General features: G+C 46.1%; 1 protein-coding gene across 2 annotated transcripts in view; it reads left to right on the top strand.

The window, feature by feature from the left end:
* The first annotated feature begins 12,455 nt into the window (after nucleotides 1-12,455).
* Nucleotides 12,456-17,068, top strand: part of SNX30 (sorting nexin family member 30) — a 63,253-nt gene continuing 58,640 nt past the window's right edge. For both annotated transcript variants that reach the window (XM_069880310.1, XM_069880311.1), the window contains exon 1: nucleotides 12,456-12,646. In XM_069880310.1, the coding sequence (XP_069736411.1) occupies nucleotides 12,485-12,646 (162 nt within the window). In that variant the 5' untranslated portion in view covers nucleotides 12,456-12,484. The remainder of the gene's footprint in view (nucleotides 12,647-17,068) is intronic.

The raw sequence follows: 17,068 nt of genomic DNA, 5'->3' as shown, positions 1-17,068 counted from the left end.
TCGGCCCCGCCCCGCCCGTCGCTCGCCGCGCGCAGCCACTCAGCGGGCCGCACGTGACCAGTGACGCGGCAGCCGCGCGACCGGCCCCGGCCCGGCGGCCCCGCTCCCTGGCGCGGAGAGCGGCGAGGGCGGAGCTGCCCTGCCCCGCCGGGGGGGCGCTGGGGCTGGGTTGGAAGGGACCTTGCTGCTCGACGAGGAGCTCAACGCGAGCTGGCGGTGCGCGCTCGCAGCCCCGAAGGCCAAACGTGTCCTGGGCTGCGTCGAAAGAAGCGTGGCCAGCACGGCGAGGGAGGGGATGCTGCCCCTCTGTTCCTCTCTTGTGAGACCTCATCTGAAGCACTGTGTCCAGACCTAGAATCTTCAACATAAGAAGGATACCGAGCTGTTGCAACAGGTCCAGAGAAAGGCTACAAAGATAATCAGAGGGCTGGAGCACCTCCCATACGGGACAGGCTGAGACAGTTGGGGTTGTTCAGTCTAGAGAGGAAAAGGCTTCGAGGAGGCCTTATAGTGACTTCCCAGTACCTGAAAGGGCTACAAGAAAGCTGAGGAGGGACTGTTCAGAAAGGCTTACAGTGATATGACTAGGGGCAACGGCCAGAAACTGGAGAGGGGCAGAGTCAGAGGAATTGATTCATGATGACAGTGGTGAGGCACTGGCACAGGTTGCCCAGGGAAGCTGTGGCTGCCCCATCCCTGGAGGTGTGCAAGGCCAGGTTGGATGGGGCCTTGCGCAGCCTGATCTACTGGGAGGTGTTCCTCCCTATGGCCGGGGGGAGGGTGGAACAGGGCTTTAAGGTCATAGAATGGTTTCGGTTGGAAGATGATCTAGTTCCAATTCCCCAGCCATGAGCTGTCTCACCACTGTCATCATGAAGAATTTCCTCCTTATGTCTAATCTAAATCTGCCCCCTTCCAATTTAAAGCCACTCCCCTCATCCTATCACTCCATGCCCTTGTAAACAGTCCCTCCCCAGCTTTCTTGTATGCCCTTCAGGTACTGGAAGGTCACTATAAGGTCTCCTCGGAGCCTTCTCCAGGCTGAAAAAGCCCAACTTAAAGCTTGTTCACCAGCTGCATCCTGGGCTGTGTCAAAAGAAGCACTGTCAGCAGGTCAGGGGAAGTGATTCTGCCGCTCTACTCTACTCTGGTGAGACTGCACTTGGAGCCCTGTGTGCAACTCTGGAGCCCCCAGCACAGGAAAGACATGGATGTGTTGGAATGGGTCCAGAGGAGGGCCACAAAGATGACCAAATGCCTGAAACACCTACCGTATGAAGAGAGGCTGACAGAGTGGGCATTGTTCAGCTTGGAGAAGACTCCAGAGAGACCTTATTACAGCCCTTCTGTGTGTAAGGAGGGCTTATAAGAAAGATGAGAAGATACTTTATAGTAGGGCTAGTAGCAATAGGACAAGTGTTAATGGTTTTAAACTAAGAGAAGAGTGGTTTAGACTAGATAGTAGGAAGAAATTTTTCACGCTGGGGGTGGGGAACCATTAGAACAAGTTGCTCAGAGAGGTAGTAGATGCCCCGTCCCTGGAAACATTCAAGGTCAGGTTGAATGGGGCTTTGAGCATCCTGCTCTGTTTAAAGATGTCCCTGTGCACAGGAGGAAATTGGACTAGATGACTACCATGATCCCTTCCAATCCAAACCATTCTATGACATGGCAGCTCCGGGATGGTGGGTGCCCTCCACTGGCGCTCTGTGCTGTGTGTGGATGGTGCGTAGCTGAAGGGGACGGAGGGCATGGGCTTGGGCATGGCAAGGCTCAGTGAGGCCCCAGCAAGGGTTCACCCTGGGTAGGAAGAGGTGAGGAGCAAGTGTGAAGGTCATCCTTGGATGACACCAACGGGACGGCAAGCATCAGCGTTGTTGAGTGGAATTCAAGAGAAAAGTGGAAGGGAAGGGTTGTCTAATATTTTTAACACAGCCACAGAGTGTGAACACAGCAAGAATGAATATCTGGCAGGAATTCCAGAAAGGGTTGTACATTTACATTATTAATCATAGAATCAGGATAGTTTTGGCTGTAAGAGACCTTAAAGATCATGCAGTTTCACCCATGGCAAGGACCCTTTCCGTTGGATCATTTTGCTCAAAGCTTCATCCACTCTGGCCCTGAACACCTCCAGGGATGGGGCATCCACAACTTTTCTGGGAAATCTGTTCCAGTGCCTCACCACCCTCACAGTAAAACATTTCTTCCTAATATCTAATGAATAGTTTATTTTTAAAATGTCAGTTAACAGCTTTATAAATACAAATATCTTTTTCTAAGTGATCAGCTCTGTCCTGGAGGATAAGCCTTAGTCTTAAACAGCAATATCTGGCTTTTAATTTATACCCTTGTGATTAAAATGCCTCAGTTTAAGTCAAACTGAGCTGAGTATTGATTTCAACTGTGGCCTGTAATAGCTGTACCTCTGATCGTACACCACTAACATAAATTCTTAAGAACAGCAATAAATAAATAATATACAGGCTGGAAACAGGTAGGGCCTACAATGTACTCTGGTTTGCCAAGAAATCAGTTGTATTGCTTACTTAGACTTCATATGCAGGGTTGTTTTTTTTTTAAGGCAGTAAACAATTTTCAAAAAGAAAGGCCCTTTTTTTTTTCTTTTAGAACAAAATTTAAAGATAAGTACAGAAAGTTAGTCACTTAGTTTAAGGTGTCTCTAGTTAGATGTACTTTTACTGTAGGATATTAACTCTTTGTACTAAGATTTTGTTGGTGCATGTAACAGGCATTTCTGATGAAATGACAATTACTGATGGCCAGAGTGATCTTGGATCTGGTAGTAAAAATTTCTGTATGCAGCAGGGCATTTAATTTCATTTGCTTTGTCTTCTGTCAAGTCTTAGAAGTCTATAACCTCATCACTCTCCAGCATTAAATTGGAAAAAATGACTTATTAAAAACTGTTTAGTTATGATGGAATTACTTACATTGGTAAGAACATACATAGGGTGTACACAGTGCTAACTGTCACACTAGTTCATTAGCTTGGACAACAAAATATATACATAATCATTGAAGGCAATTCTTTAAGATCTTCAGCTGCAGCCAGCTATACTAGGTAATGTAGAAATAAAGTACATTTTTGAGACTGTACAGAACATATGAAAATCCTGTCAATGTCTGGAACAATTGGCATGACTTAAAACAGTGTGCATTAGTATTATGCATATAAATTCTGTGAGATAGAGTTCTGCCAACGAAACATGCTGTCTGTCCATGCATTTAGACTTACTTTTCAAAGCCTCACCAAGTATGAAAATTGTAACACTGAATAAATTTATGTCTAGAGACTTGTAATGTCCAGATTTAGAATTTAGTTACCTAGATTATTTGTAAAACCAGTCTCTGTGTGTTCGTGTGTGTTAATGAAAACCCAAACCACCACCTAAGCAACCACCAACCAACATCTGACAATCTCAGGGAGTTTTCTGTTTGCTTTAAAGCTGTGCTAATTAATACTGTGGAAGGCAAACATTGCTGCCTTTCCCACATACAGCCATTATTTTCGATTCTGCCTGAGCTGATCAAGGATGTAAGTGATTCTGAAACGCTGCAGTTTTGAGACAGACAGGCTTCTTTGACACAGCTAATGCAGCTAAGAAGAATTAAACAGCAGGCAGTAGTGCTTGGCTGGGGATTGAGAAAGTACAGTAGAAAAGGAAGAGGTAGGAGGAGAAGTCATCAGAAAGAAAACTCAGCTGCACAAAGGTTGGGACTCATTAATTCTTCAGGTTTGTAAAAGTGTGACAAAAATGACCATAGTATAATAGTAACTTTGACTGTCTCCACAAAAACATGGTTGTGCCTCAAGTCAACTGATCCTTTGGCTTTGGGAGGAGTTTCGTATGAGTAAATTAATTTCCTCTTTGGGTTGTAGAAACAGGAAAGAATGTAGCCCTTGAAAGGAAGGGAGTCTAATCTCTGGTGCATCGGAATAGTTTCGTTTTCCCCCAAAGTCCTCCTCTATGTTCACCATAATCAAATTAAAAAACTATAAAATACAGCATTTATAGCATCAATATTGGAAAGCCATTACAAAATCTTCATTTAAAAAAAGGCTTTTCTTGAACATCGCCTCACAAATCTGGCTGCGCTGCTTCTTGAGCCAATAAAATTCTGGTTTTCAGGCTGGCTGTTCTTCTCATCTCAGTGTAGAGGGAGCTGTTTTTCTCATTAAGTAAACAAAAGCTGAGTTAAATTGGATGTAATACTGAATAATCATAAACTGCAATATTTCACAATGGCCATGGGCAGTTCTATTCACTACAGGCTGCTTGCAGTTGACAAAGCTGAGGTAAAACAGTGATTTACTCTCTTTTTTTTTTTCTGCCGAAGTGAAAATGGGCCGTGCGGGATGTCACCGTGGCTCCAGACAAGATCTTCCCAAATGCTGCTATTTCCAACTGGCAGTGCTACTCACACAGATCCATTCTAAACATTTCTTTTATTTCTATATTTGTTGTTCATGTTAGGGAAAAAAACCCTGAAAAAACAAATTAGAATATTTTGAAGACTCTTTAAACATTTTAGTTGGATTGCTTTTTTATATACAATTGCCTCAGGATACTGCATCCATAGTTGTAGTCTTTCTCCGTGGCTGGACTTCAGATTTTAAGTTTGATAGCCATTTAGCAGATTTCCACTTTCTGTCACTAGGGCCCTATCTTTCAACAGTCCTGTTTATTGCTTCCTCATCAAACTTCACAGCTTTGAACACTTTTGATGCAGCAAAAGCTTACACATTAGCTTAAATATGTGCATGAGTAGTGCTGTTGACTTGAAAATGATCCCATCTCTGTACAGAGTCAACAAGAATGTGCGTAAGATTTAACTGGATTGTGTCAAAAGCCTTCCCTCTTCAGTCTGCAGTCTGAGACATGAGCTGGAGAAGCATGGGGAAGAAGGAACTTTTTTTAAGATATAGTTGGATAATTTATTTTTTTTTAGATAGAATGGTTTGGATTGGACAGGACCTTTAAAGGTCATCTAGTCCTGCCTCCTCTGCAATAGGCAGGGATATCTTCAACTCTATCAGGTAGCTCCGTGTCCTGTCCAACCTGACCTTGAATGTCTCCAAAGATGGGGAATCTACAGCCTCCCTGATCAACCTGTTCCAGTGTTTCATCACACTCACTGTAAAAATCAGTATAAGATATAGGGTTTAGGACTGCGTATGGAAAAATATAACCTTGCAAAATTATTTTAGATACAGGATTTTCAATCGTTCTCTGAAACCACTGCTCTCAGTTCAGAAGAAAATCAAAATGCCAGCGCTCATTTCTGTTAATAAGCACAAGCTACACTCACTCGTCTAGAGTGGTCTTGTTTCATACTAGTTTCCTATGTGCTTAATGTGCAGACAGACACAAACATTATCCTCTCCAGGCAGAGCACAAGGGAGAAAAGATAAAGCTGTCAAGGACAGGCTGTTGACAGTGGGGAGAAAAGCTTTCACTGCCATTGACCTGGCAAACCAGCCATGCCTGATAGTCTGGCTCTTGTGGCCTCCAGCCTACCTTGTGGCTTCTTGTCTGTACTGTCTGGAGTGTGCTATAGAGAAGAATCCTATAATTTAGGCTTTAGATAGATTACCTGATGGAAAGCAGGTGGGTTTTAGGCATCTCGTCTAGTACATAAATTCAACCTGAAGTTAGCCTCCTGCTATTCATTGTAAAGCCTATTGCCATTTTATGCCTCATTATCTGAACAAGAAGATAAAGATGCATTACAAAAAGAATGTTATAAAACAACTGAGAGTCCTTTTCAGGCTCACACTGAGCACTTACAAAGCCATCTGCCATTACAGAAACATCCTGAGTGGTATTATTGGAGTACCTGGCACTCCAGATCAAAAACAGCAGTAAAACACTGGTGCTGCCTATCTTTAAACTTGTAAATAGGTTTTCCTACACGTGACTTTCCTCTATTACAGAGCTGCTTCAATCCTTGCTGTGAAGGAATGCACTTTACTACTCAAGATTGCTGCCATGTAGCATATTTGCTGCTGTCTGTAATATCTGTCAATTTATTTTAAAATTATTAATTGTATTAAGTAAGAAAATACTCTATTTTTAGAGGAGTTAGACAAACAAAAGAGAAAGCACCTGGATCTCAAAACCCACTACCAAACTGCTTTTGTACCGACACCTGTGGGTATGTCATACATAATGCAATTCAGAAGCACTGCAACGAATCTTCAAAATTCCCATTCTTGCTTATGCTGGCCTGTGTCCCACCCTTTGTAAAAATTACAGAAGAAGTAAAGTACGCAGGATGATGTCCAGTTGCTGCCAGAGATGCTTAATTGTAATATGTGTCAGCCCTAGTGGAGAAGATACAGATAAACTGCAGAAGTTATACGAGTTCTTCCTGAAATAATGCTGCCATAATGGAGGTGTATGAGTGTCATTAAAAAGGCAGGATGAGGAGGCAACCTGTAGATCCTTCCTCTATTTTATCCTAGTAAAAATCTAGTGAGGTAGCCTGCAGGACTTTCATTTCAGTGATTCAGAGGCAGAACTGTTTTCTTCAGAAAAAAAAACATGTGAAAATGGTGAGCTTTGTCTTGAAGGGGTGAAATTGTTGATCCCCAAGTCGACCATTTGTCTTCTTGCCCAGTTAATATGGTATGCATAGCTTTTTGCTGTACTCGTTTCTCAGCTGAAATTATGTAAACATAGTGAGGATTTTGTTAGGAGAGCAGGCTAATTTTTTTAGCTTAACTTGGGTTAAGAGGTGGGCATTGAATAGCAGTCTTTCTTCCCCCAGTCACCACTTCTGATTCCCACTGTGTGTATTATTCTGCTGGCTGCACGTTTCGTGTGCTGATTGGTCAATGTTTAACAAAAAGAAAACTATCAATAAAAATGTTAAGGAATATTACAGGCATAAAATTATACCACTACAGTCAGTGGTACAGACTAAGAACTGGAGAATGGAACATTACCATGTTTTTAATCACTTACAATTTCTTAGCAGAATTAAGAAATTTATTTATTTCACTGCTGCTGCCGTTAGGAAAATAGGCACTTCCTCAGTTTTTGGCTGTATGTTCTTATGCCTGCTGCTGGAGCCAGATGACCCACATGCTGATGCATTTTCTATTTGTGTATGGAAAAAAAAATCCTACAAGAAGTTAGCCACAGAGGCTACCGTCTGTTCTATTTCATGCACAAATCTTTGTTTATGGTCTCTATAGATAACGTATGATCAAGGTACAAGAACTTGGTCTTAACTCTAATTTTTCAAATGCAAGTCTTAAAATGATTTTCTCTTATGTCTTTTTAAAGTTCCAGCTTGTGAAAGATTGTCATCTTCCATATTACAAAGAAAAAGGAAAGATTCCTGTCATGGCTGAAGAGGAAGCTAAAAACTCATCTCAGTCTGTGACATGAATTTGCAGAGAAAAGAGCAAGGAAAAGGCCAGACAGTTGTACAGATTTTTCAGTTTACTAATTTAAAGTAAGTTTCATACATTTTGAGACATGATTCATGATTTTTGGTCTCTTCTGATTCTCAGTATGAGTTTGTGTCTGCTGCTGAAGGTATATATCATGGTTAAACATAGATTGCTGCCTATACAGATATTTACAGACTTAGAAGTAACGGAAATCAGAGGAAGATGGACATCTGTCTTTAGTCCGTAAGACAGGTATCCTAACTCTGCCCATTTGGTTTCACAGAATGCATGTTATTATGAGAAATGAATTGTAGTGAACATTTACATTGAAGTGACCTGTGGATCAATATAGAAAAGAGACCTACTCAACAGTTAACCATCTTAACTTTATAGCATGAAATTTAAACTTTACTATCATAGTCAGCATTTAGGAGTATCACCGCAATAATCACCACGTTTGCCTGTTTTTGTGGATAGAAGTCCTCCTACTAAAGTCTTCTGCATTTTTTCCAACCAGACTTCAGCTTGCTTATATTCACAGGTGCACAATATTCCTGTATTTAATGTAGACTGGTCCAGTTGGTTATTTGAAAATGTTTCCAAGTAGCTTGTGTCAGATGAAAAGACTTAGGGATGACTTGTTTAATCTCCAAACAGAAACCATCTAGATAACACAAATAGATGTGATTAGTAAATGAAGAGGCATGTATTGCCTGGTCATTCACAGGGAGCTAGACCAGTAAATGAATCATTGGAGCCTGGAACCTCATCCTTGTGTACAGGAAGACTGAGACGTTGCATTGCTTCAGAAACTAGACATATGGCTTCCATAGCAACAAACATTATCTGAATCACTGAGTCATTAAGACTGTAAGAGATCTGGGGAGGTCTCTGGTACAAGCTTTTGTTCAAAGGAGGGTCAAATATGAGATCAGACCAGGTTGTCTTGAAAAATCTCTATGGGTGGAGACTGCATAACCTCTCTCAGCAACCTGCTCCACAGCTTGCCTCTCCTCAGGGGGAAGAGGTTCTTTCTAACATCCATCAGGAATTTCCTGTTTCAATTCATGTCCTTTGTCTCTTGTAATTCTGCTACCCACGGCTGTGAAAGGTCTAATTCCATCCCTTCCATCCCTCTCCCCTCCCTGTGGTGGACTGGGCACTGCAGTTCAGTGCCCTTGTAGCCGTGTCTGCTCCAGGCTGAAAAAGCATCAGCCCAGTAGCTTCTGCTTGAAGGCCAAGTGCTCCAGTCACCAACCATCTCAGTGCCCTCCTCTGAACTTTGCCCCATTTGTCAGCCTCTTTCTTGTTTAGGGGGACCCACAGGATGCACAAACCAAACTGCTGCTCTATCACAGTAGTTTTCACTTAAGATTTGGATTGCCTAGAAGAAAGATGGGATGTATGTATTTATGCTGGCTAGTTTAGGGTTTTTTTCTTCCTTTTTCCTGAGTGATAAATAGGTTGTTGTCCCTTAAGTGTAATGCACAAGGCATATTTCACAGCCTCTTTTGCACAGAGGCCTGGGACTTGGTGGGGCTTTTTACTGTTATCAGAGTTCACCTGAGAGTAGTGATTTAGTAGTAATTATTTATGGTAAGGATTGATTTTTTTCATAGTTCTTTCCTGTGATAAACAGCATTTCTTTTTGTAATGGAAGTCTGCAGTGTTCCACTCCCATATTTGTCCTGCTGCATGGCACCTGGCATGGCACCTCTAAAAAAAAAAATAAAAAAATCATAGAATGGTTTGGGTTGGAAGGGACCTTAGAGATCATCTAGTTCCAAAGCCCCTGCCACGGGCAGGGACACCTCCCACCAGACCAGGCTGCTCAAAGCCCCATCCAACCTGGCCTTGAACACTTCCCAGGAGGGGGCATCCACAGCTTCCTTGGGCAACCTGTGCCAGTGCCTCATCAACCTCATTGTGAAGAATTTCTTCCTAATGTCTAATCTAAATCTCTCTCCTTCTGATTTAAATCCATTCCCCCTCGGCCTATCACTCCATGGCCTTGTAAAAAGTCCCTCCCCAGCCTTCTTGTAGGCCCCGTCAGGTACTGGAATGTTGCTATAGGGTCCTACTCAAAGCTTCTAGCAAACCCTTTTGCTACTACTATCTTGCAAGTTTAATTCCTCTTCCTGATGTGGAAATAACCATAGAAGGAAAAGTTACTTGCCCACTTTGCTTTAGGTAGCAGTGCTGTGCTTTTGATTTCAATGGGCTATACTCTCTGGGGAAAAGTTAAATGCGAGCAAAAATGTTTACAGCATCCCAGTCCTGTTTAGTCACATGTCTGTATGCGTCTCTTTATGCATTTGTCTATAGCTGGAAGGGATTATGACAGTCACAGTGATCCATCTCTTCCCCCTGTAGCATGTTACTCTATTACATCTAATTAGTGTTGAGCAAATTATTCACAAAGAATAATTTATCAGACAAATGTAGCTGCTTTATCTGCTCAGGGAATATCGTAAACCAGACTATAATTTTTCTTCTCTATTTATTAATTATTCAGTAGTCATCAACATTTTTTTCACATAGTTAATTGTGGGTAGATTGATGACTTTTTGTAATTCATAAATGCCGTCAGACAAATTCACACAGATCATTTCTGCAGGACTCGATATAATCACATTTCAGCAAATCATTAAGAGAGTCTGCACTTCAGGTTGCCTGAAAAAATGCACAAGTTCTTTCCACACAGGGCCAGAGTAAAACTTTTCCCAGCATTTTCTTTAAAATTAATTTTTTCTTCACACAGAATTCCCTGCAATGGATTCTGAGCAGCTTCAGCATGGAACAGAGTTTCACAGAAACATGAAGCATCTCCAGTACTGTGGAGGTCAGCACATGGCAGTGGCTGAACATGCATTTCTGTGGTGCACTGTCATGTCTTGCAGTGTGTGCCCATCCTGCTGCCACCACCATATCCCCAAGAAAGCCACGTCCCTGCGGCTGGCATGGCAGGTCACGCTTCCTGGTGGGACTGGAGGAGACACCTCCTGGTGACCCCTTCATCATGATCATCAGGGGAGGTTTAAGTTGGATAGTAGGAAAATGTTCTTCACTCAGAAGATGGTGGAGCACTGGAACAGCTTCCCAGGGAAGCAGTCACGGCACCACGCCTGAAAATCATAGAATTACCTGGGTTGGAAGGGACCCCAAGGATCATCCAGCTCCAACCCCCTTGCCATGGGCAGGGACACCTCCCACCAGATTAGGCTGCCCAAGGCCCCATCCAACCTGGCCTTGGACACCTCCAGGGATGGGGCATCCACAACTTGCCTGGGCAACCTGTGCCAGTGTTTCACCACCCTCATTGTGAAGAATTTCTTCCAAATGTCTGATCTAAATCTTCCCTGTTCCAGTTTAAAGCCGCTCCCCTTGTCCTATCACAAGGTGGCCCTTGTAAAAAGTCCCTCTCCCTCAGACTCCTATTGTACACGTCGGGGTTGTCCTGTGCAGGGACAGGAGCTGGACTCGACAGTCCTTGTGGGTCCCTTCCAGCTCAGGTCATTGATTGGGAGTGCTGGTTGAGGAGAAGCTCCACATAGAATCATAGAATCACCAGGTTGGAAAAGACCCACTGGATCATTGAGTCCAACCATTCCTATCAAACACTAAACCATGCCCCTCAGCACCTCGTCCACCCGTGCCTTAAACACCTCCAGGGAAGGTGAATCAACCACCTCCCTGGGCAGCCTGTTCCAGTGCCCAATGACCCTTTCCATGAAAAATGTTTTCCTAATGTTCAGCCTGAACCTCCCCTGGTGGAGCTTGAGGCCATTCCCTCTTGTCCTGTCCCCTGTCACTTGGGAGAAGAGGCCAGCTCCCTCCTCTCTACAACCTCCTTTCAGGTAGTTATAGAGAGCAATGAGGTCTCCCCTCAGCCTCTTCTTCTCCAGGCTAAACAACCCCAGCTCTCCCAGCCACTCCTCATAAGGCCTGTTCTCCAGCCCCTTCACGAGCCCCTTCACCAGCTTTGTTGCTCTTCTCTGGACTCGCTCCAGAGCCTCAACATCCTTCTTGTGGTGAGGGGCCCAGAACTGAACACAGGATTCAAGGAGGGGTCTCACCAGTGCTGAGTACAGAGGGAGAATAACCTCCCTGGACCTGCTGGCCACCCCGTTTCTGATACAAGCCAAGATGTCATTGGCCTTCTTGGCCACCTGGGCACACTGCTGGCTTATGTTCAGTTGCTGTCAACCAATGAGCCAGCAGTGTGCACTTGCAGCCCAGATGGCCAACCATATCCTGGGCTGCGTCAAAAGAAGCGTAGCCAGCAGGTTAAGGAAGGTAATTCTGTCCCTCAATTCCTCTTTTGTTAGAGGAATTGTATTATGTCCATCTCTGGAATCCTCAACATAACGATACCGAGCTGTTGGAACAGGTCCAGAGGCGGCTACAAAGATGATTAGAGGGCTGGAGCACCTCTGATATTAAGACATGCTGAGAGAGTTGGGCTTGTTCAGCTTGGAGAAGAGAAGGCTTCAGGGGTACCTTATAGCAACCTTCCAGTACCTGAAGGGGCTAAAAGAAAGCTGGGGACGGACTGTTCTCAAAGGCTTGTAGTGATATGACTAGGGGCAAATCTAGAGAGGGGCAGATTTAGACTAGACGTTAGGAAGAATTTCTTCACCACGAGGGTGGTGAGGCTCTGGCACAAGCTGCCCAGGGAGGCTGTGGCTGCTCCATCCCTGGAGGTGTTCAAGGCCAGGTTGGATGGGCCTCGGGCAGCCTGAGCTAATGGGATGTCCCTGCCCATGGCAGGGGTGGAACTGGATGGGCTTTAAGCTCCCTTCCGACCCAAACTGTTCCATGATTGTACGATTCCGCGATCCCGCACTCCCGGGCGGTGCCTGGCACGGCGCTGGCGGGCGGCCCCGCTGCTTCCGCCGCGGGCGCGGGGCGGGCCGGGGCGGGCGCTGCTCTCGCCCCGCCTCCCCCTCCGCCTCCTCCCGGCGGCGCGGCGGGCAGGCTCCGGCCGCGGCCCCGCAGCTCCCCCCGCCGTCCCCCTCCCGGCCTCGGCTGGCTCGGGCGCTGCCCGCACCCGCCGCGATGTCGGGCGGCGCGGCGGGCGCTCCCAAGCCCCTGCCGTCCTCCGGGCCCAAGTCGCTGCGGGAGATGCCGCATCCCCTGGCCACGTCCAGCAGCGAGGAGATGGGGCCGACGCTCACCCCCAGCCCCGACCTGCTCCTGCCCCGCGGCATCGCCGACAAGGTACGGGGAGGAGGGAGAGGGGCCGCCCCGCCGCCTCCCCTCCCGGCTGCGTCCCGGCTCCCGGCGGGGAAACCGAGCCCTGGGCGCCGCCGGCAGCCTCGGCGAGAGCCCCGGGGCGGGGGGAGAAGGCGCCGCGTCCCTCGGCGAGACACCGGCCGGACGGCGGAGCGGGGGGTCGCGCTGGTCCTGCCTTCCCCTGGCTTCCGAGTCTCCGCGGCTCCCTCGTCGCCTCCTGCCCGCTGCCCTCACGGGGAGGGCTCGCAGCTGCCGCGGTTGCCTCGCCGCCGGCTCGTTGCCCTGCGGAGCTGAGCTCCAGCTGGTCCCTCGCCGAGGGGATGCGGTGGCGGGAGTGCCTGTGCCCGTTTCCCCGTCCCTCGCTCTGGCGTTTGTCTCCAGGACAGCGGCAGGCTCTGTGAAGTACCTTGCCCGTGTGTGGGCCTCGAATGTGACAATTCCTGAATGTGAAAGCAGTAGTGGCAGCCCAGAACCGCTGATAGTTTTGCGAGGACTCGGTATCTCTGTGGGAAGATTTCCTGAAATGTCTTAAGGCAGGATTTCCTGGGAGCAAGGGTTGTAAGGGGCAGGACCACTTTGAAACATGATAATAAGAAGTTCTGGGCCAGCTGGTGGGCATACAAGGTGTTCCAAAGCTGCTGGTGGCTGGAGGTGCTTCCCGTGGCTGTTGTCCTGGGGAGTGTGGGGCTGCTTCTAGGCACGACGGATCTGCCAGCCTCCAAAAGCCTTTGGACAGGCAGCAGCCTCTGGTCTGATACACTCCTGTGCTCTAGGGAAGTGAGTCAAGGTAGACTGGCCTCTTCCATGTGTCACCTTCTGCTGCCCTGTAACCGTGCTGTGCAGGTTCCGTGCTTGTTCCTGCCCGTGGAAGGAGCCCTCTGCTTCAGCATTTGCCTACTCTTGCTGAAGTGAGAAGCCAGGCTTCCCCTCCCTCTGGGAACATTCATCTAGGAAACTTTTTTCAGAGTCCATGGCCCTCTGAAAGAAGGGGTATGTGAGTAAGGTGGGAGTAGAAACTGTGAAGGTTTTTTGTCTGTAACATATTGAATTCAGTCATGTAGCTAGGTTGCTGTCTGACCAACCTGTAGCTGTAGTTGCAAGGTGTGGTTTTGGGCCTTCACGCAGCTCAGGAGTGCAGTGGTGCTACGGTACTCAGTTAGCACTGTGCATTCACACTGCTATGTAGCTGGTGAGAAACTCTGTTCTCAAGAGTAGCTCACGCTCTGTGACCTCTTTCGTCAGCTGTATAAAAGAGCTCCGTTGCTTTTGGGCGTCTAAGCAAACTCCTCTCTGCTTTACTGCCTTGAGGTGTCTGAGAAGTGTGTCAGCATCCCTGATAACCTAGGAACAGCAATATCTCTCTAGTCTCATGCTGTGGTCAGCTAACTTATTATCAGTAGGATAATACTTACCCAGTTTTTCCACAAGGAACACAGGTGAAGTCTATCTTCTGGTACCTGCATGCAGTGCTGCCCTGTCCTAGGCATTTGGCAGCAAAGAAGGGGAGAGCAAAAAGAGGCGGAGGTAAGTGATTTTTTAGATTTGAAGGCAGTTCTGTCTCTGACCTGGAAATGGCACTGGGTTAGCAAGCCTTGCAGAATAAAAGGATTTCCAGTAGGAAGAGAGCAGCATTTTATTTTTCCTTCCAGCTGAATTGGCTGAAAAAAATAAAATCCAAATGTCTGATCCTTTTGATGGAAGGAGTCCCAACGGCTCTGCTGTATGATGGTTGTACCTTCTTCTGCTTAAACCTGACACACTGAAGGAAAAACCTCTGGGAACAAACATGTTCCTAACTTTAAGGCAATGATAATCTTGAACTGCTTGCACAATGTGTTGAGTAGTCTAGAGAGTGAGTATGGTAAGTGGGGGTAAATAGGTAAAACTGCCTTTTACAGGTGGTTAGTGTGTCACAATCTCTGGTGGTGGGCCATTAATCTCTTGAAAGGCTGGCTCACTAATCAACTAACAATGTGTGGATTGCTCCAGTGGTTGGGTAACAGAGAGAGGTCAGTAGTCAAGTCTGACTCAGGCTTAAAGGTCTGCTGCTTTTTTAAATTATTCTTTAATAGGAACTGCACTTGTTTGCTCTCTTGGCGTTTCCAAGGGCCTTTCCAGAGGGTCTGGTGGAGGTTGACACTACAGGAGAAGTTTGAGTCGAAGTCTCGTGTTTTGAAGTGGCTCTGAGTCAGTAAACTTCTGTAAGGATCTCTGTCTGTAACCAGGCTTGTCCTAGGACATCCTTCTGGCAGAGGGATAGTGGCAATAGCAGGCCCATTACCAGGAACTGGATAACTTGCTTTTTCTGCGTTCTTCTTAGATGCCTTTAGCAAATACTTCATAAACACTACTGCAAGATGAAAGTACCCAAGACTGAAATCCTCTGAGGGGGAAAAGTGCAGAAGTAAGGGAAGTTGTCTGTCCGCAATGGAGTGTTTCAATTTCCACTGCCACAGATGTGCAGCCTAAAGTGGTTGAACCTCTGCCATCACTGCTTTGCATTCTTTAGAGCATGTTTTCTTTGCTTTTTTGGAGGCAATGAGTAAGAACACTATCCTGAGTCAGAGGAACCTGGAAGACAGGAACACTGCCTGCATGTCTCCTGTTGGTTTTTGATTCAGATGGGAATAATCTAGTGGCTTAGACCTCATCTGGCTTTGAAATCTTATAACCTTTGGTTGCTGTTCAAGAACAGTGGCTAATGCTACTAGAGCAGCAGGTCCTAGGAAAGGGAAGGGAAACCTTCTGTGGCGTTTTCTGTAGCTTCCCTGGTTCTGAGGGCCTGTAAGCAGACCTAGTCTCAAATTTTCTGAATCTCATGAAAATGGCTGCAGACCTTTCATTGTCTGAAGTAGTATCTTCATCCTGACATTGTAGGAGAGTTGTTTTAGGAGCCAGGAAACAATTAAATATTTGAGTGGTAGATGCTTGCCTCTGAGACATTTTTGTATTGGCCAGATCTTTACATAAAGAACTTTCTGTTCCCCTCACGTCTAATGGTGCAAAACATTGTACTGATAGCTGACTGCCGTCAGCTTTTTTGAGATTATTCTTCCTTTACCCATGCTAGCCTCCAGACAACAGACAGGTAAAGCTGAACCTAAGCACTACTGACGTTTTTGGTTGTTTTTTTTTAATATCTAATGAGTGGGAAACATGCAGGAGGAAACAATTCTTCAGGATGCATGGCAGGGTCCCTTGCAGAGTTAGCCATAAAACTCATTTTCCCACTCTCTTACAGAGCTTTTGGAAGACATACAAGCTAATTGAGATCTGCTTTTCAGAGCAGATCCTTTGTAGAAGAACACAGGAGAAATGGGGAAGTGCAGTGTGGATTTCTCTCCTTTTTCCCTTTAAAAAAAAAGGAAGTTCTACTTGCATGTGACTACTTGACTCCAGTTCACTAGTTTGTCACTTTTGGTAATGAATTGGCTCTGTATGCTAGGGCAAACACTTTGATACCGAGGTGAAAAGGCATTAGTGATGGGTTTGGAGCAGAGGTGAAAAGTAGATTGTATTTTGCTGTGTGATTGTAACCAAATGGTTGTAGAAGTGTGATAAAACTTTGGATGCAGCCCCACTGAGGCCATGCAGATTTAATAGCGTGCTGCTAAGTGTTGGAAGTGCCAGGCTGTGCAGAATTAGAAAGAAGGTGTTCTCTATGGCTTACTTGCACTGTTGTTTAGCTGTGGTTCTTGCAGTCCCTCTAGAACTGTAGTGGGAATATCTTCCTAACAGGGTTATGTTGACTGTTCTTGCTATGGTCTGCCGTGAGATGAATGGTTCATCCTGCTTTCTTGCTTATCATAGAATCACCAGGTTCACCATCGGATCATCACGTCCAACCATTCCTATCAAACACTAAACCATGCCCCTCAGCACCTTGTCCACCTGCACCTTAAACACCTCCAGGGAAGGTGACTCAACCACCTCCCTGGGCAGCCTGTTCCAGTGCCCAATGACCCTTTCCATGAAAAATGTTTTCCTAATGTTCAGCCTGAACCTCCCCTGGTGGATCTTGAGGTCAATCCCTCTTGTCCTGTCCCCTGTCACTTGGAAGAAGAGGCCAGCACCCTCCTGTCCGCAACTACCTTTCAGGTAGTTGTAGAGAGCAATGAGGTCTCCCCTCAGCCTCTTCTTCTCCAGGCTAAACAACCCCAGCTCTCTCTGCTGTTCCTCATAAGGCCTGTTCTCCAGCCCCCTCACCAGCTTTGTTGCTCTTCTCTGGACTCACTGCAGAGGCTCAACATCCTTCTTGTGGTGAGAGGCCCAGAACTGAACACAGTATTTCATGTCCCACCTGTCCTAGGTCTTAGACTTCCTTGTTCTCTTTCATACATCTGACTCCTTGATACTGGATACCTGTGGCTAGGTACTTATAACCTGCTCAGCTTTTCTTCTTTAAGG

Source organism: Phaenicophaeus curvirostris, chromosome Z (assembly GCF_032191515.1).
Source record: "Phaenicophaeus curvirostris isolate KB17595 chromosome Z, BPBGC_Pcur_1.0, whole genome shotgun sequence".
Classification (NCBI taxonomy): domain Eukaryota; kingdom Metazoa; phylum Chordata; class Aves; order Cuculiformes; family Cuculidae; genus Phaenicophaeus; species Phaenicophaeus curvirostris.
Note: the sequence above shows the minus strand (reverse complement) of the source record. Positions and strands in the feature narration are given on the sequence as shown.